Consider the following 16,342-nt stretch of genomic DNA (forward strand, 5'->3'; position numbering starts at 1 on the left):
GCAAGCATTGTAGGGTTGCCAGGTGTCCGTTATTGAACCGGACAGCCCAGTATTTGGTTACTCTGTCCGGTAAAAAATGAGATATAATACCGGACATGTATGTATCCGGTATTACCTCTCCGGACTTAGTAACCAATCGCAGGATTTCCCCCGAGAAGGGATAGAGCAGGGCTGCTGTTGTCAGGGGGCTGGGCAGCTTCCCCCAGGCTAATGGGCTGCATTACACAGCAGCAGCCAATCAGGAGGAGGCCAAAGAGAGGAGGAAAAGCATCGAGCAGAGAGAGGTGAACTGTGTGTCCTAGATGAGCTGTGTGTCCTGTGTGTATTTGTTCTGTTTTGTCCTGGCGTGTGTATGCGTTTTCTCAGGCTGTCCTGTGAGGGTGATAATGACAGGGGGGGGGAGTGGTGAGAGGATGAAGGGAGGGTGAGAGGATGAAGGAAGGGAGGGTGAGAGGATGAAGGGAGGGAGGGAGGGTGAGAGGATGAAGGGAGGGGGTGAGAGGATGAAGGGAGGAGGTGAGAGGATGAAGGGAGGAGTGGGTGAGAGGAGGAAGGGAGGGGGGAGAGGAGGAAGGGAGGGAGGAGAGGATGAAGGGGGGGTGAGAGGATGAAGGGAGGGGGGATGAGAGAGGATGAAGGGGGGTGAGAGGATGAAGGGAGGGGGGATGAGAGAAGATGAAGGGAGGGGGATGAGAGAGGATGAAGGGAGGGAGGATGAGAGAGGATGAAGGAATGGGGGGTGAGAGAGGATGAAGGAAGGGGGGTGAGAGGGGATGAAGGAAGGGGGGGTGAGAGGATGAAGGGGGAGGACGAAGGGAAGAGGGGTGAGGATGAAGGGAGGGGTGAGAGGATGAAGGGATGGGGTGAGAAAGGATGAAGGGAGGGGGGTGATAGAGGATGAAGGGAGGGGGCGAGAGAGGATGAAGGAAGGGGGTGAGCAAGGACAAAGTGAGGGGGTGAACGAGGATGAAGGGAGGGGGGATGAGAGGATGAAAGGAGAGGGAATGAGAGAGGATGAAGGGAGGGGGGATGAGAGAGGATAACGGAAGGGGGAATGAGAGAGGATGAAGGGAGGGAGGATGAGAGGATGCAGGGAGGGAGGATGAGAGAGGATGAAGGAAGGGGGTGAGAGGATGAAGGGAAGAGGGGGTGGGAGAAGGAGGGATGAGAGGATGAAGGGAGGGGCGATGAGAAAGGATGAAGGGAGGGGGGATGAGAAAGGATGAAGGGAGGGGGGATGAGAAAGGATGGAGGGAGGGAGGATGAGAGGATGAAGGAAGGGAGGATGAGGATGAAGGAAGGGAGGATGAGAGGATGAAGGAAGGGGGGGTGAGAGAGGATGAAGGAAGGGGGGTGAGAGGATGAAGGGAGGAGGGGTGAGGATGAAGGGAGGAGGGGGTGAGGATGGAGGGAGGGGGCTTAGGAAGAGGGGGTGAGAGGGCGAGGTGGTGGGAGGGGAGAGAGAATGAGGAGGGGTGCAATAATCTTGGAATTTGTGGGAGGAGCATTAATATCAGTATTGCTCGCCGTGTACAGTATGACTGCAGGTCAGTTATTTATAAATTATCTGACCATTACGTAATTTGTTCTAAATTTCACTAAGTATGCATCAATTTGAACTATTTCATATTCTATTTTCTAAAAAAATTATCAGAAGGGCCCTTCCTTCCAAGACCCCGCCCCTGATTTTTTATGAAACAGAATATAAACTGGTGCGAATTGGTGAATATTTGGAGTGAAATTTAGAAAAAAGTACGTAACAGTCAGGTAATTTATAAATAACATTCTTCCCCACCAACGATTCTTGCGCACGTCGCACCTTTCACCATTTTGTCCAGTATTTTTGGACAAGCCACCTGGCAACCCTAATTGTATGCGAGATAATTATTGTGAGAAAAATGGTTGCAAACGGAGAATTAGTACTCATGTACCTTGTAGTAACAAAGGAGGGAGAGGGAATAGGTGGTATGATGCCTTTTATTGGACCAACAAGTTGTTGAAATGTTACAAGTGTAACACCTTTACTCCCACCCAATGTGAGATTGGACCCCTACTTGTATGTTTCCTAGTGCTGTGCATACCTGTGAGGCGTGGTCAGAGGTTTTAGTCTTGTACACCTTAAATGCTATAATGTTAGCAATATACTTGCGTTTAAAGTAACGGTGCTCCGTGGTTCAGGAAAAAACCTGTCTGGTGTATTCTCAGGATACATGTAAGTAAGTAGAGGATCCAGGGCACTTCAGATTTGCAAAAAATAATTTATTCTCTTAGTGGCACACACAATGTTTCGAACTTCAATCAGTTCTTTATCAAGTGACTGGCCAGATTTTACAGCATGCCTTGATTCCAATTGGAAGGTTACCTTAAGGGCTGGTCCATAATGTCGCAGACCGCGCGGAGCGCGATCACATTACCTAAAGGCATTGATTGTGCCCATAGACCGCACAGGCGCCAGCAAGAGGGGTGGGGGTTGTGCAAGAAATCAACTGAAACTGATTTCTTGGCACGACAGGTAGGTTATGTGAACGGTTCGCCCAATGAGGGCAAACCAGCCCCGTGACACCCCTAGGCACGCCCCCATGGCGTGTCCAACATGGACACACAACGCATCTGCTTCACGCGGGTGACATCACAGCCGTCGCACGCCTCCGCGCGGACGAAGGGTGTATGGTCTTAGTCTAAGGCTTGAGGCCCATCTAGGTTCCCTTCTGGTGCTCCTCCAGTATCCCCTTGTGGGATACAGGGTAGTTGTTGTCCACTCCAAAGGGGCAGAAAAAAGACACTATAATTTCTAGGAGTGCCAGTATATACCCTGGGGGGTTGGGCTTGTAACCCTGCCCCATAACAGGGCATGTCTGATACTGACATGCGTCATATAAACCTCATGTGACCCAGCCAGTATACTCCCCCAGGCTCACACCCTCAGGTTGTTGCTAGGCCCTCCCTTGGAAACAGTAAGGCCAAGATTATACCAGAAACCGCTGGTGACGCCGCTTGGCGCGACGCCCTGCAGCTTCAAAATAAAATCCAATGAAGGCGCACATACCAGTAGCGACATAAGCGCCAAGACGAACTGCAAAGCTTCTGTCTCAAGAAGAGGTTTGAGATTTTGTTTTTCACAGGTGATGGACGTGTCACTTGATTTGCAAGGCCAATCACAGTGCATCTTAAACAAACCAACTGGTCATGTCTCTTCTGCAGTACTGCTACAAAACGCTTTTGCATCTGCACGTCACCAGGCGACGTCGCTACGATTACGTCAACGGATCGCTCTACAGCTCTGTAGTTTCTGGTATAATTGAGGCCTCAGTGTATCTAAGGCTGGAATAGCAAACAAGGCCTTCGTGAGGACTTAACCCCTCCAGTGCCTGTCCCTAGCAGGACTTATAATGTTTGGATAGGTCCCCGCTGCAGCCGGTGGCGTGCGCCTCTCACAGCCCCTTACCTCCTCCCTAGCTGTCCCCAGTGGCGCCTCGCTCCCCGGCTCACTGTGACGCATCAGCCAGCAAGGGCTACAATAGGATTGTGATCCTGAGCGGCGACGTGTCACGTGGTGTGGCAGGGAACCAATGAGGAGGGGAGATCGCCGGCAGGGTGAGTGGATCCTTCCTCAACCATGCTCAGCCGTCAATGCTGCACACACACACACGGACACTGACACACATACACGGGGACACACATATAAACACACGAAAATGTGCATCATGGCCGTGCCCTCCCCCCCATCATGGCCGCACCCACCCGACCCGTTTTGGCCACGCCTAAAAACACTCCCTTCAGACCGCAGATCACGGTGAAGTGATGCAAGGCGGGCGCACCGGCGCCTTAGTGGCCAAAGGAAAAGGTAGCGGCCGGAGGCTATTGTACACAAGCTTTTGAACCTCTCAGGATCCTTCATCGGGTATGGCAGAAATACTGAAACACAACATAATATACAGTTAATGTAAGAGGGATATCTGCTTACAATGGATGTAGACAGGGAGTGTGAAATAAAATGTGGTAGAAGCAGGTTGCTTGGCGTGAAAATTAGCAGTAGAGATATGCTACACAAGGCTATTCTCTTTTGAAATGCAAAGGCAGCCTAGACATTTAGGAGACGTGAGGAAGTGTGTGAGACAAGACAGTGAATGTGAGAAAATATCTATCAATATAAAAAACACTAACTATTTTATGTCAGGTGATCTATGTAAAGAATGTTATCAGAGAATAGTGCAAATGTGCATGTGTACACACATATGCACTCACATATATTGCACTCATGTACCATGCTATTTGGAAACCTAAACTTTTCACATCTTTTGTACAAAAACAAACAAAATTTTGACAAATATTATCCAAACAGCTTTGTCACTGTACAGGCAGTCCTCGTTTTACAACGCTTCGCTTTACAACGAATGGCTTATCCAAAGCTATGCAATGCATACCTATGTTCATTTTTACAACGCCAAAACGGCTTATCCAACGCTCTTACGACGCTTTGCAAAGTTGTTTATGTGTACATATATATATATTATACTATATAATATATTGTATTTTTATATTATATATTATGTTATATTTATATATAATATGGTATATGCACTATATAATTTATCTGTGTGCTGCTTATCTTATTGCCTGCGTAAAATATTTTGTGTATTTTAGCATTAAAAATGCCTTCAGGAACGGAACCTTTCATTTAAACAGTGTTCCTATGGGAAAACGTGTTTCGCTTTACAATGTTTCGCTCTCCAACGCCATTTTGAGTAACGCATTGTGTCGGATAACCGAGGACTGCCTGTAATTTTAAAGGATTCAGCAAAATGAACTAATATGTGCAAACACTTTTGCATGTGCATTATACAAAGATTCAATCCCACAAAGGCCCATTCACACTAAACTCCATTAAATCAGGAAAAATAACGTTTGGTTACCGGAAATAGTAACCAATGTTATTTTCCCTGAGTTTAACGCAGATCCAAAGCTAATTATATGCAAATCCAACAGGGGTTGTTTAAGTACCTAGTGACTTCTATACCTCCCCCAACACTCCGTTAGACAATATGTCGAGAGATACCTACTGTATGAACAAAGCGGAACACATCTGAGAAATATGCTAATTTGGATATGCAAAGTATTTTAAAATAACTTAAATTAGCCTATTTCCTAAGTATCTCGTGTGTGTTCTCTCTCATTAACCTGAATGGCCTTTAATGGATGTGCAATGTTAGGAAAACACCAACGGCCGGAAAAAAGCAACCATACTCTATTTAAAGGAGAAAACGTTAGGTTATTTTCTTTAGTGGATAAGCGTTACTATTAACCCAACGCTAAGTTAGAGTTGGGTTAAATAGCTTAACGGAGCTTAAGTCTGTATTAGAGTAATCGCTTGTGCTCCTGACGTTTCACGTGCAGGTGGCGCAAGCGTTGTGTATAGTGCGCAACAAGGAGCGCACTAGGAGGCGTGGCCATGATGTCACAAGGGTAGGCCTCACTGTGATTAGCTCACAGGGTCACGTGGCACGGCAGCTGCTCGAAAATACAAATGTCTTTGTATTTCCACACAGCTACCGCGCCAACGCTCTCTGCCGTGCACACGCACGCCTGCACTAGATACATGAGGAGACAGGTATTTCTCATTGACGCGCACGTGCTTACTGTAATATAGGCCTTAATGTATCTGGGCCAGAGTCGGACAGTTTAATTTTTTTAGGGACCTCTGCATGGCACCCTGTTTTTAAGAGAAAACCAATAACGTTAAGGGCAGATGGGACTCTGGCTGTACCAGCCCTGGCTGAACACAGTGATATTAGACCAAATGGAGTAGCCATAAGAAATCACCCCCTTCCCATAGCCAACGTTAAAAAGTAAATTAAAATAAATTAAAAATACTTGGCGTCAGATTTGGATAAAAATGCAATAATTACCCAGATGAGACCTGTAAAACATGTCACAGGAATTAGTCCCCTTTGGTCCTAGGAGATATTGCCCCTTTAATCCTTTGGACGTAGGTATCACGTAATGGCTTGATACAAGAGGAGTAATCAGTGCGCAACCATAAACAGTGCTGTGAAGGGTGTAAAAGTGCACTAAAATAATATTAGTGATAAATATACAAAATCATACGTGAACTGGTGAAAGAGCGTCTGCAGCTGAATGGGGGGTGGCTCAACATCACCAGGAGCTAAAACAGAGAAACAAAACGAAAACAGCGCACAACGCTCATAGTGAACTAAATCAAGGATAAAAATGTATTAAATATCCAAGGATAGGTAATGTGCGTACATCAGGAAAATAGTAAAACAGCATTTCATGGGACAAGTTACCCATACACAACAAACTTGTCCCATGAAATGCTGTTTTACTATTTCCCTGATGTACGCACATTACCTATCCTTGGATATTTAATACATTTTTATCCTTGATTTACTTCACTCTGAGCGTTGTGCGCTGTTTTCTTTTTGTTTATCACGTAATGGCGTCTGAAACTCCGCGATGTGGTAGCTACGTCATAATAACCCTGCTCGTTTTCGTAGGGGACATCACCATCTTTAACGTGATCTGTCACTATGTGCAACTGAAGAGGAGGACTGCTCCCCTCAGTCATCAGTGACAGAGCATCTCAGGACTGCTTCAGTGCCAGAGGGGCCATGGTTAAACAGGTTTTGAGCAAGCAAGTTGTTGTGCTGGCTACAGATTATAGCAGCTTGTAAAGTCTATATTTGTGTATATAACACACACACACCCACTTCATTGAGATGCAGTAGTAAAAGTAGTATCAGGATATGCAGGTGAATAAAGATACTGGCAGATTGATGGGAAATATAAATAATTTATTAGCAAAGACTGACTTGTAAGTGCACAACAGGACCTTGCTCGGGGGGAGGGGGTACGGTGGCACGTGTGTATATGTATATCCGCATATGACAATATTACGACCTCCCTTCATAATATAATACAGCAGCCTCCCGTACACCGTATTGCCACCTCCATGCCCCTGTGTACATATACACGCACAGTATATCCGCCTCCCCTCCTGCAATGCACAGGCACATATATCCGCCTCCCCCGGGCCCGCAGCTGGCCTGTCTGTGCCGCCCCCCCGGGCTCTAGCTGAGCTGGTGTCTCCAGAGCCGCCTTCCCCCCTCCCCCCCGGTCTGTGAAGGTCATTACACCCAGGCAGTCGCGGTCCAATATAGCGCATGCGCCCGGGCCCTGGGACTGGCAGAGACACACAGAGAGAGAGAGAGAGAGGCGGCACAGACTCGTATTATAAGGAAAGGGAAATACAAGAGGCAATATGGCGAGGATGCCTGGCAGCGGCGAGTGCAACCCGGGCGCCGCAGACCCCGACCCCTCGCTGCATGCACATCCCCGAGCCGCCCAGCACCGCCTGCAGCCGGGCAGCGCCGGGGAAGAGGAGGAGGAAGAAGAAGAGGAGGACGAAGAGGATGAGATCCAGGAGGTACAGATCACCGGGGATGAAGAAGAGGAAGACGAGGAGGACGACGACGAGCTGCTGCTGCTGGATGAAGACGATGATGAGGAGGAGGAGGAGGATGACATGCAGCTGGAGTGGGAGACGGAGGAGGGCTCGCTGTTGGAGACCTCTTACACCCGGCCGCCCGGTGCAGCGGGAGCCCCCCCGTACCCCGCCTCTGCCCAGCACCCCGCTCTCGCCGCCGGCCTGCGCTCCGGGGTGGTGGTGGTGGAGGACGTGGAGCTGCAGCAGCTCGGAGGGGCCGGGGTGGGTGATGGAGGAGGCGCGGGGTCCTCCCCGTGTGAGCGCCCCGAGCGCGCCCGGCTGAGCGAGAACACCCGCCTGGCCACCCGCTACGCGGTGCGCATCTTCCGGGAGTACCTGAGCGAGAAGGCGCAGAGCCCGGACTTCGAGAGCATGGACAAGGAGGCGCTGTGCCGGGTGCTGCGCTCCTTCTACGCCGAGGCGCGCTCCAAGAGCGGCCAGCTGTACAGCAAGTCCTCCCTCATCAGCATCCGCTCGTCCCTCAACCGCTACCTGAACGAGCCCCCGTACTGCCGCACGCTGGACCTCACCAAGGACCCGGAGCTGCGCAGCGCCAACCTCACCCTGGCTGCGGTGATCCGCAAGTTGGAGGAGCAAGGGGCCGGGCCGGTGGTGCAGAAGCAGGCCATCACCAGGGCCGACCTGAGGAAGCTCTACACCTCCTGCGTCTTCAGCGCCTCCTCCCCCTTCGGCCTCCTCAACAAGGTCTGGTTTGAGACCTGCATGTACTTCTGCACCCGGGGGAGGGAGAACCAGAGGGAGCTGGAGGAGGACTCCTTTGGACTGGCCATGGACGAGGATGGCCGGCGCTTCATCTACTTCAAGGCGCTGGGGCCCTACCACAAGTCGCGCTCGACGTCCTGGGGCAAGAAGCGCGGGGTTCCAGGTGGAGGATCGGTGGCGGAGAGTGACGAGGAGAACCTGCCCCGCATGTATGAGACGGGCACAGAGTTCTGCCCGTACGCCAGCTTTGTCAAGTACTTGGCTAAACGCAACACGCTTTGCAAGGCGTTCTTTCAAAGGCCCCGGGACCACTGCAGCGAGTCGGATGTCACTTGGTACGAGAACAAGGCTATTGGCAAGAACCTGCTGGGCACCCGCATGCAGATGTTGTCGAAGGCGGCCAAGCTGTCCAAGACGTACACCAACCACTGCATCGGGGCTGTGTCTGTGGCCACTCTCAACAGCATCGCTGGCATTGGCACCAAACTGGGACCACCTTACTTCGTCGACAGCCTCAATGGGGCAAGGCATAGACTGGTCATCCCTGGCAATACTTTTATTCTCCCTAAGCCTACGGGGGGGTTGCAGGAAGCCAAGACTGAAACACTCAAGCGGCCCCAATATGATACAGCCCAGTCGGTATACATGGCCGGGGACATGTGCAGCCCACCATCTCCCAAAAGACTTTGCCTCAGATCTGTTGAGCCTCCGGACTGTGTGCTGGTCGTGTCCGTCAAGAGTGACCCCCAGCCAGCCTGCCCAGAGACCAACGGTCACATAGTGCTTGCTGCCTCACCTGCTGTCTCTTCCCCTACAGTGGTGTCTTCAGTCCAGGTAATATAATAGGTCTACCAGTAATGGAGGCTCCAGCTTTGAGAGGGCTGGACCCATCCTGACAAAAGCCACACCGACCTTGCCTCCCTTCCTACACAGCCACAGATGTGGGTTATCTTTGTCATTCCGTATTTTTGTAAGAAAGAGATTGAGTTTTTCTTATGTCGTAACTAGGCAGCCAAATGCTACTGTAGTGGTTCTCATCCCTATAGTTTGGGTAACCCGGCTAGGCCATTATTTGTGGTTTGGGTAACCAACTGTTCTTGCATGTATACATAAACCAAGTACAGTCAATTGTGTTTGCTAAATTTATCGTTAGCTCTTGGAGCTTATATGTGGTCCCCTGACCATCTTTAAAAAAAAATTGTGGCCAGGGACATCATTAGAAAGCTGTAAACCTCTCCTTGTGATGTCTTTGTGTCATATTGGCTGCCGGAGATGGCACTGACCCTGCAGCCATTTCGTTGCCCAATCTCGGTACCATAGGAACCGGGGCGAGTTCAAGACCACAGATCAGCTCCTGTGACTCCCCTGATTCAGGTAAGAAAAACAGGAAAGCAGTGCGTATTGCTGCTTTTAAATATGTTTTGATCTGGGTATCCCAAGCTTACTGATGATGCAAACCGCTTCAAGGGGATACCGCGAGATGTAACGTTTAGTTGTCTTTATCCTTCTGATGGAAATTGGCTACAATTACATAATCCATGTTTATAGTGATATGTTATTACCACACAAACCTTCTCCTACAGAAGGGAACAAAAACTAGTTCAAATAATTCTCTAATACCAACATGGAAATAATAGTGTGGTAAAACCAATAATTTTTAATCTTTTTGTTTTATTGCAAAGTGCTCTGGATTATGATGGTTAAAGCACTGTAGCGCTAACGGCACTGCATTACCCTTAATAGAATGGCAGTGATGTCAAGAATGTCTTGGACCCTTCTTTAATTCAACTGTCCAGCATCCCTTTGCCCAAACACTAGTAGTTAGGTCAAGCAGGATGCTTTGTGAGTTCTTCTTAGTTCTTGAGAGGGTGGACTAGACATTGGGATAATGTCTGCATGGAGCCTGTGCTTCACTTTTCTTCTAGGGAATCCCAATTAGTACTTTATTGGCAAGCTAGTAATGGGCCAGCAGTCCTCTACCTCCCCTTTCCTGGTTTGTTACTCTTATTTGTATTGACATGTTTTGCTGTCCCCTTCACACACTGTTGGAAACTTGCAGCAAAGCAGACCTTGTAGCTGCCAGCCTGGGCTGTGTGCAAGAACCAAGATTAACAAATGTTACCTCCAGCAGCGTAACACTGAAGATCTTTAATATGTGGAAATTCTTGTAGGCAGCATCTTTGGAGTCTGTTCCCAGAACATTAGCATTGTATGGGTGGCCAAGTATTTTGTATTCAGAAGGTACGTATTTACAACCTGTCATTGTAGGACTTGTGGGTTCATCTGTAGTGTCTTCATCCTGTTAGGTACAATGCTTTATTTAAAATTTATGCAGCTTCTTTTGGACAGTTATGTCTGTCTTTTGTATTATAGCTTCTTTCAAATCTAAATGTAATTTGTTTTTGTTTTTTAACATTATTTTAGTAAAGCATCGTGTTTCTTTTTGGATCATGCGTGGGCCTCACCTGTACCTTCTTTCTAGAAGGGGTTGCCTAACACCGTTGTAGATGGACAATATTTGTTCTTTGATTTGTGTGTAAATTGGCAAAGTGCTAAGGAGGTGGTTTTGGTTGTCAGCATGCTAACCTTAATATAGACAGCCCTTGAAAAGTAACTTTTATTTACAGATAGCACCCACTTTTGTACATTTTGTTGTGAAATCCCAGTTCCAAATCTTTTTATAGTGTGCATTTAAATACGCCAATTTTCCTTAATCTCTTTTGGTGCCAAAGGTGCTTGCAGTACATTGCTTGGGTTTGCAGGCCCCTCAGCGGAAGGGGCTTATGCATTTGGTGCTAAAGGATCCATAAGAGAAACATTGCTCAGGGATCAGTGTGTAAGTGGTGCATCAAACGGCCTAATTAAAAAGTAGCTAGTATTGGTAGTTATAGATCTGCTCCTTTCATTACGTGGGTGTTTTTGAACAGGGTTACAGAATTTAAAATCTGTTTAACACACAACATTGGGTATTTAACCGGTTCACAGTAATTCTACATTCAAACATGTTGTCCTTTTCTATTAGATTAATTGTTGTCTCCAATTTAAGAGGGGTTTAAACCTGACTGCATTCATTTGTAGATGTGGGAAAATGTCAAGTGCTTAATTGTTTTTGTTCATTACATGATCTCATTTGATACAGTTCTAAAGAGGCCCATGCAGCATCTTTCAGAAAGATCAGCAGTTGGTTTAAGCATATTTTACATGTTACATTTGCTGTCCTTTTTTTGTCTGTGTCACGTGCCTCATTGTGAAAATCATTCAGTAGTTTTCTTAGTATCTGAGATAACTTGCACAATGATTTTCTGAATGACAGTGCTCCATATATGTTTGTGCCTCCTGTTTGATTTATTTGGAAAGTTAGCACTGTGGTCTCCACCAATTATTTATTGTGGTCTGTTTGAAGTGTGCACATGTTAGGAAGAGGTCTCATCTCTTGCTATTTCTTCTTAATGCACAAGTGCTGTTTAGACATTCCCTGCAAAAGCTGTATTATTTCTTCAAGTAGTTCTTAACCCCAGCGTGTGTAGTATATTGGTTATTTATTTCTGTGTGGGCTTTTAGATCCCAATTTGCCGATTTACTAAATAGAGCTAAAATTGTTATATTATATAATATATTTGTAAGTGCAATTACAAAAATCCTTGATTGTGATGCACTCCAGGGAGCATAAAATACTTCTATACACTGCAAGGCTACGGAAAAAAATCCCCAGAATTGAATGATTGAACTTCGCTTTTATTAAATACAATTTTCCGTAAAGATTCTTAGCTTTAGGAAAACATACCCGTTTAAATTCAAGAAAATAACACAAATTTGTGTGCGTAACAGTAGGTTTTCCTAAAGCTTATCATTTTTATGGACGTTTGTATTTAATAAAAGCGATGTTTTTTCATTTAATGTTGGGATTTTCTTTGTTTTCTTGCAGTGTATGTACTTTTTATGCTCCCTGTGGTAGCACAAAGTAAACTCGCAGAGCATGGTAAACTTTCTTTTATTCGTGTTTTTAAGTGGAGTTACCATATCATTATATTCCTTTATGTTCTTTTATCTCTACTAATATCGATGAGTGACTGGTCATGGAATCCCTTTAAGCATCAGCAGTGCAGTGAGGTACATGAACCTTGGTGTTAATTGCGGGATTATACTTTCATAACCTTAGCTATAAATTGCCTGAGACTTCACACTTGTCACTATACACCCACATTGGTTATAAATGATTGATCTCATTTTGTTCATTAGCTTAAGCATTTCATTTGGTTGGGGTGGGGGGTTGTTGTTTTTTCTCCAGGATAACAAGTGGGTGGGTGCAGAGCTTCTTCACTCTAGGTCAGGGGTGGGCAACTCCAGTCCTCAAGGGCCATCAACAGGTCAGGTTTTCAGGATATCCCCGCTTCAGCACAGATCACTCAGTCAGACAAACATTGATTGAGCCACCTGTGCTGAAGTTGTGATATCCTGAAAGCCTGACCTGTTGGTGGCCAATGGGAACTGGGAGTTACCCACCCCTGACCTAGATTGAAGCAGATGAAAAGTTGGTTGGGAAGAATTGCCTCTTCTGGTTCCAGAGATTGGTGTTGGTCAACTGAATAACTGATGTGGTGGAGTTGTATCTCCTATTGTAGCAGGTAATGAAGAATTTTCATCTTCCTTATAATATAAATGTCTCTTAATAACAAACAATGATTTTGACACATTTACCTTTTACAGACACATTGCAGAGTAATTTATAACATTTACTAAGTTATGCCGTCATAAACAACTACCATCATACAGTTGTGTACAATCAAATGCCATTAGAAGAAAACATTAAGTTACACTGCGGTTCCCTAAACATTAGAAAACAGGTTAGCAAATAATTGTGAACATGCTCAGTCCTGATTGTACCTGTGTGATAACCTAATAACTGGTTTGGATGTCTCTTGGCTCAGGCCCAGCAAACCAAGCTAGTCACAAATGTTCATGTATCAACCCTGTCCTTTCATAATTACCACTTAATTGTGTATTAACGCAAGCATGCCCAGTGAAAGAAAACTTCAAATGCAGCGTGGTACGTTCATGTTCTTTTTAATATGAGCTGAGCCAGACAAGTAACGTGCCCAGGTGTTTGAAAGTCCGCTTGCAATGAAAGCTAAAGAGGATCACGTTGCAGTGCAGTGGGCGTCTTTCCACTGCTGTTTTGTATGTGTTCGTTCCAGACTTGCGATTGGCTCTGGGTGGACATGTGACAGACAGTTCACTAAGGTTCAGTGTTCACCTCATTTGACATCAGAGGTCAATGACTATAGTTGTTGTTCATTTTCTTCTGACGTCAAATTCCTTCCCTGGGGCACCTCTTAAGCCTGCAGAAACTAAAGCAAATCATTGGCCAGTGTCTTCTGAATGTGAATTGAATATTTTGTTATGCAGAAATGTGCCTTTGTGAAGCTAAATAGTTGCACGTTTTAACTCTTGCAGTACATTGCAGATCCCTTTGGCAGTAAAAGCAGATTTAATACATTTTCTAATTGCAATGAAACCGAGCAGCGTAAAAAGGCAATCCTAGCAGCACTTTAAAACAAATATCAAATAATGTTCTTTTAATATATGCAGCCTTTGTTGACATTATTGAAAACGATTTACCTAAGCTGCCGATCGATGATTTCTCCCGTGATTGATCAGAAAAATCCTGCTTCCCAGCGTTCGCTAAATGGCCGCCTTTCCGTTTCAATCAATCCTTCAGCAATTGTAACTCGGCAGCTACAATGTATCCTGATATTACTATTGTAATAGGATCTATTGTTACAGTTTGCAGCTCAAACTGCTGGGAACATTGGCAACAAATGGTCACAAACAGGAAAGTGCGGCAAAGATCTTGCACTGCTGGGGATGTGTGCAAACCTGCTATAGAAATCAATGGATGCTCAGTACATTAAAACACAATAAAAATGGCATTAAGTATTAAAATGTAAAGTATTATCTAATACTACAGAACTGATTTATTTAAAAATAAAAAAAAATCAGGATATTGCATGGACTGCTCCTTTAAGTCATATGAGGGCTGATTAAGATACAATTTTTCTGTTTTTCTTCTGTACCAACAGTTGCTTACTTTTCATAATTACCAATAGCATGCCAATCTCATTTATTTGAAGTATGTCATTTTAATTCTATGTTTTGTTGGACTTCCACTTTTTTCTAACATCCTTCATGTCCCCCTCCCCAAGTGAAGGCAAATTAAAAAAAAACAAAAAACAAACAAACAATGTTTTTGTATAAATACCAAATGTGAAACCATTCATATGCAAGCTTTACCTTGCTACTAGCTAGTGCAGGGGTTGGCAAGTCCAGTCCTCAGGGGCCACCAACAGCTCAGGGTTTCAGGATATCCCTGCTTCAGCACAGGTGGCTCAGTCTTCAACCATTAATAAAACTTTGACCTGCAGTAAAGTGGGAGCCGAAACGTTGACAGTCTTTAATACATTTTTTCTTTTTATGCAAGCCATGGTGTGTCTGTTTCTCCATTTTCTTTGTCTATTGATCTTTTATTACAGTTGGCACCAAGGCAAGTATATACTAATTCTGTGGAGTGTCACTATAGCTCTTGCTATATAATATATATACTGTAATTACTATTAGTAGTAGTATTATTTTGCACTCTTTTCCATTTTTTTGTGGAATTTTGTGTTATTTTGGCATTTCCCTTGTTCTCTATAGGGACACTGAGAACTTCGGGCCTGATGGTATTTCGTGCTTTTATTCATCTTTACATTGGGGTATAAAGCTCTACTTTTTGATTTGAGAATTGTAGTTTCTCAAAGGGAGTCTTACAATCAGTTATGCCCAAGATTTCCAATAAAAGAGGTAATGTTTCTCTGGAAACATGACATTAAAGGAGCAGTTCCCCTGCTCCTTCCTTTTTTTTTTTTTTTTTTTTCTTCCCTCCAACCCCTCTTTTTATTTACATGTTTAGGAAGCAAGGGGTATCCAGAGCTGAACTGTGTTCATTTCACTTCCGGGGACCCCCTACTTCCTATACATGTAAAATAAAGAGGGAGGCCCAGAGGGAACTGCTGCTTTAATAGTAAGTTACTACATGTTGCTGCTTAGTGGGCTGTGGCCAGGCAGGGACCGGGCGCGCTGGCGCTCGTGCGCTGCGCCCTGCTCGACCGGGCAATTCGTGGCCGGCTAGGCGCGTGCTCGCCTGGGGGCGTGGCCACGACGTCACGGAGCTGGTTCGACCTCATTGGGCGAACCGCGCTTGCGAGCGAAAAATTCTCTAAGCGCCGAGCGGGCGGAGGCGCTTACTCACGCTGGCCACACACATTGCCGCAATGTGTTTCATCGCGGCCAGCGTGAGCGTGCCCGCCCGCTCAGTGCCACCCTGGCCGAGGCCTTAGGCTGAGTTCAGACAGGATGCGATGCGACGTGCGCGCGCACGTACGCCACTCTTTCGCTTTGGTGTGTGTGAGTCTTCAAACTGAAAACGACACCCGCTGACGCTGCTACACTTGAAGGAGACAAATGAAGTTATGATTTCAGTGGCAGCCGCGTCACGTGTACTTCGCCAGCCAATCACAGACCCACACTTTGTTTTTTGTTTTTTGTTTTTTATTCAATGGTTGAGTAGTCCCGCCTCCAACTCGGTTTATTCTGTCTGCTGGGCATGAGCACACATCGGCGGGGACGCGTGGGTGTGGGAGGGGACTCCCTCTATAGTTCCGCAGTTAGTTAGTGAGTGAAACCAGGCCAGGTGACTGCCTGTGTAGCAATCTGCTGGCCCCTGGTGAAGGAATGTCTCTGGCATCCTTGGGTAGCTGCATTCCAGTACCCAAGGATTAAACTCTTTTTGCAGGCAGAGAGGGGCCTACATTGCTTTGTAATGTGTTGCAGGCCTCTCTGACAGCATATAGTTTGACTGCTGACTTTCAGATGTGCAGAGCTCTGCTCTCAGTTTTATATGCTGTTGGAGTGCTGAGAGATGGCAGAAGCTTTGGGTTACTGCACGTTTTCTGATTGCGGTTTGTGTAATTTCCAATAGTTGACAGAGTATTTATGTCCTGTGGAAATAAGGTAACATTTTACTTTGACAATGGCTGTTCGAAACACACATAATTGCTACCTTATTTAGTTACCAAA

At 46.0% G+C, this 16,342-nt stretch overlaps 1 protein-coding gene across 3 annotated transcripts in view; it reads left to right on the forward strand.

Annotated features, from left to right (window-relative positions):
- The window catches only part of KCTD1 (potassium channel tetramerization domain containing 1), a 178,714-nt gene that overhangs the window by 66,966 nt on the left and 95,406 nt on the right, over window positions 1-16,342 (forward strand). The window contains exon 1 of one of the 3 annotated variants that reach the window (XM_075584853.1): window positions 6,932-9,061. The exons of 1 other annotated variant lie outside the window; for it this stretch is intronic. In XM_075584853.1, the coding sequence (XP_075440968.1) occupies window positions 7,280-9,061 (1,782 nt within the window). In that variant the 5' untranslated portion in view covers window positions 6,932-7,279. Of the gene's footprint in view, window positions 1-6,931; window positions 9,062-9,149; window positions 10,469-16,342 lie in introns of those variants that run through there. One more of the 3 variants, XM_075584857.1, reaches the window with a different exon arrangement.

Source organism: Ascaphus truei, chromosome 2 (assembly GCF_040206685.1).
Source record: "Ascaphus truei isolate aAscTru1 chromosome 2, aAscTru1.hap1, whole genome shotgun sequence".
In the NCBI taxonomy this organism is placed as follows: Eukaryota; Metazoa; Chordata; class Amphibia; order Anura; family Ascaphidae; genus Ascaphus; species Ascaphus truei.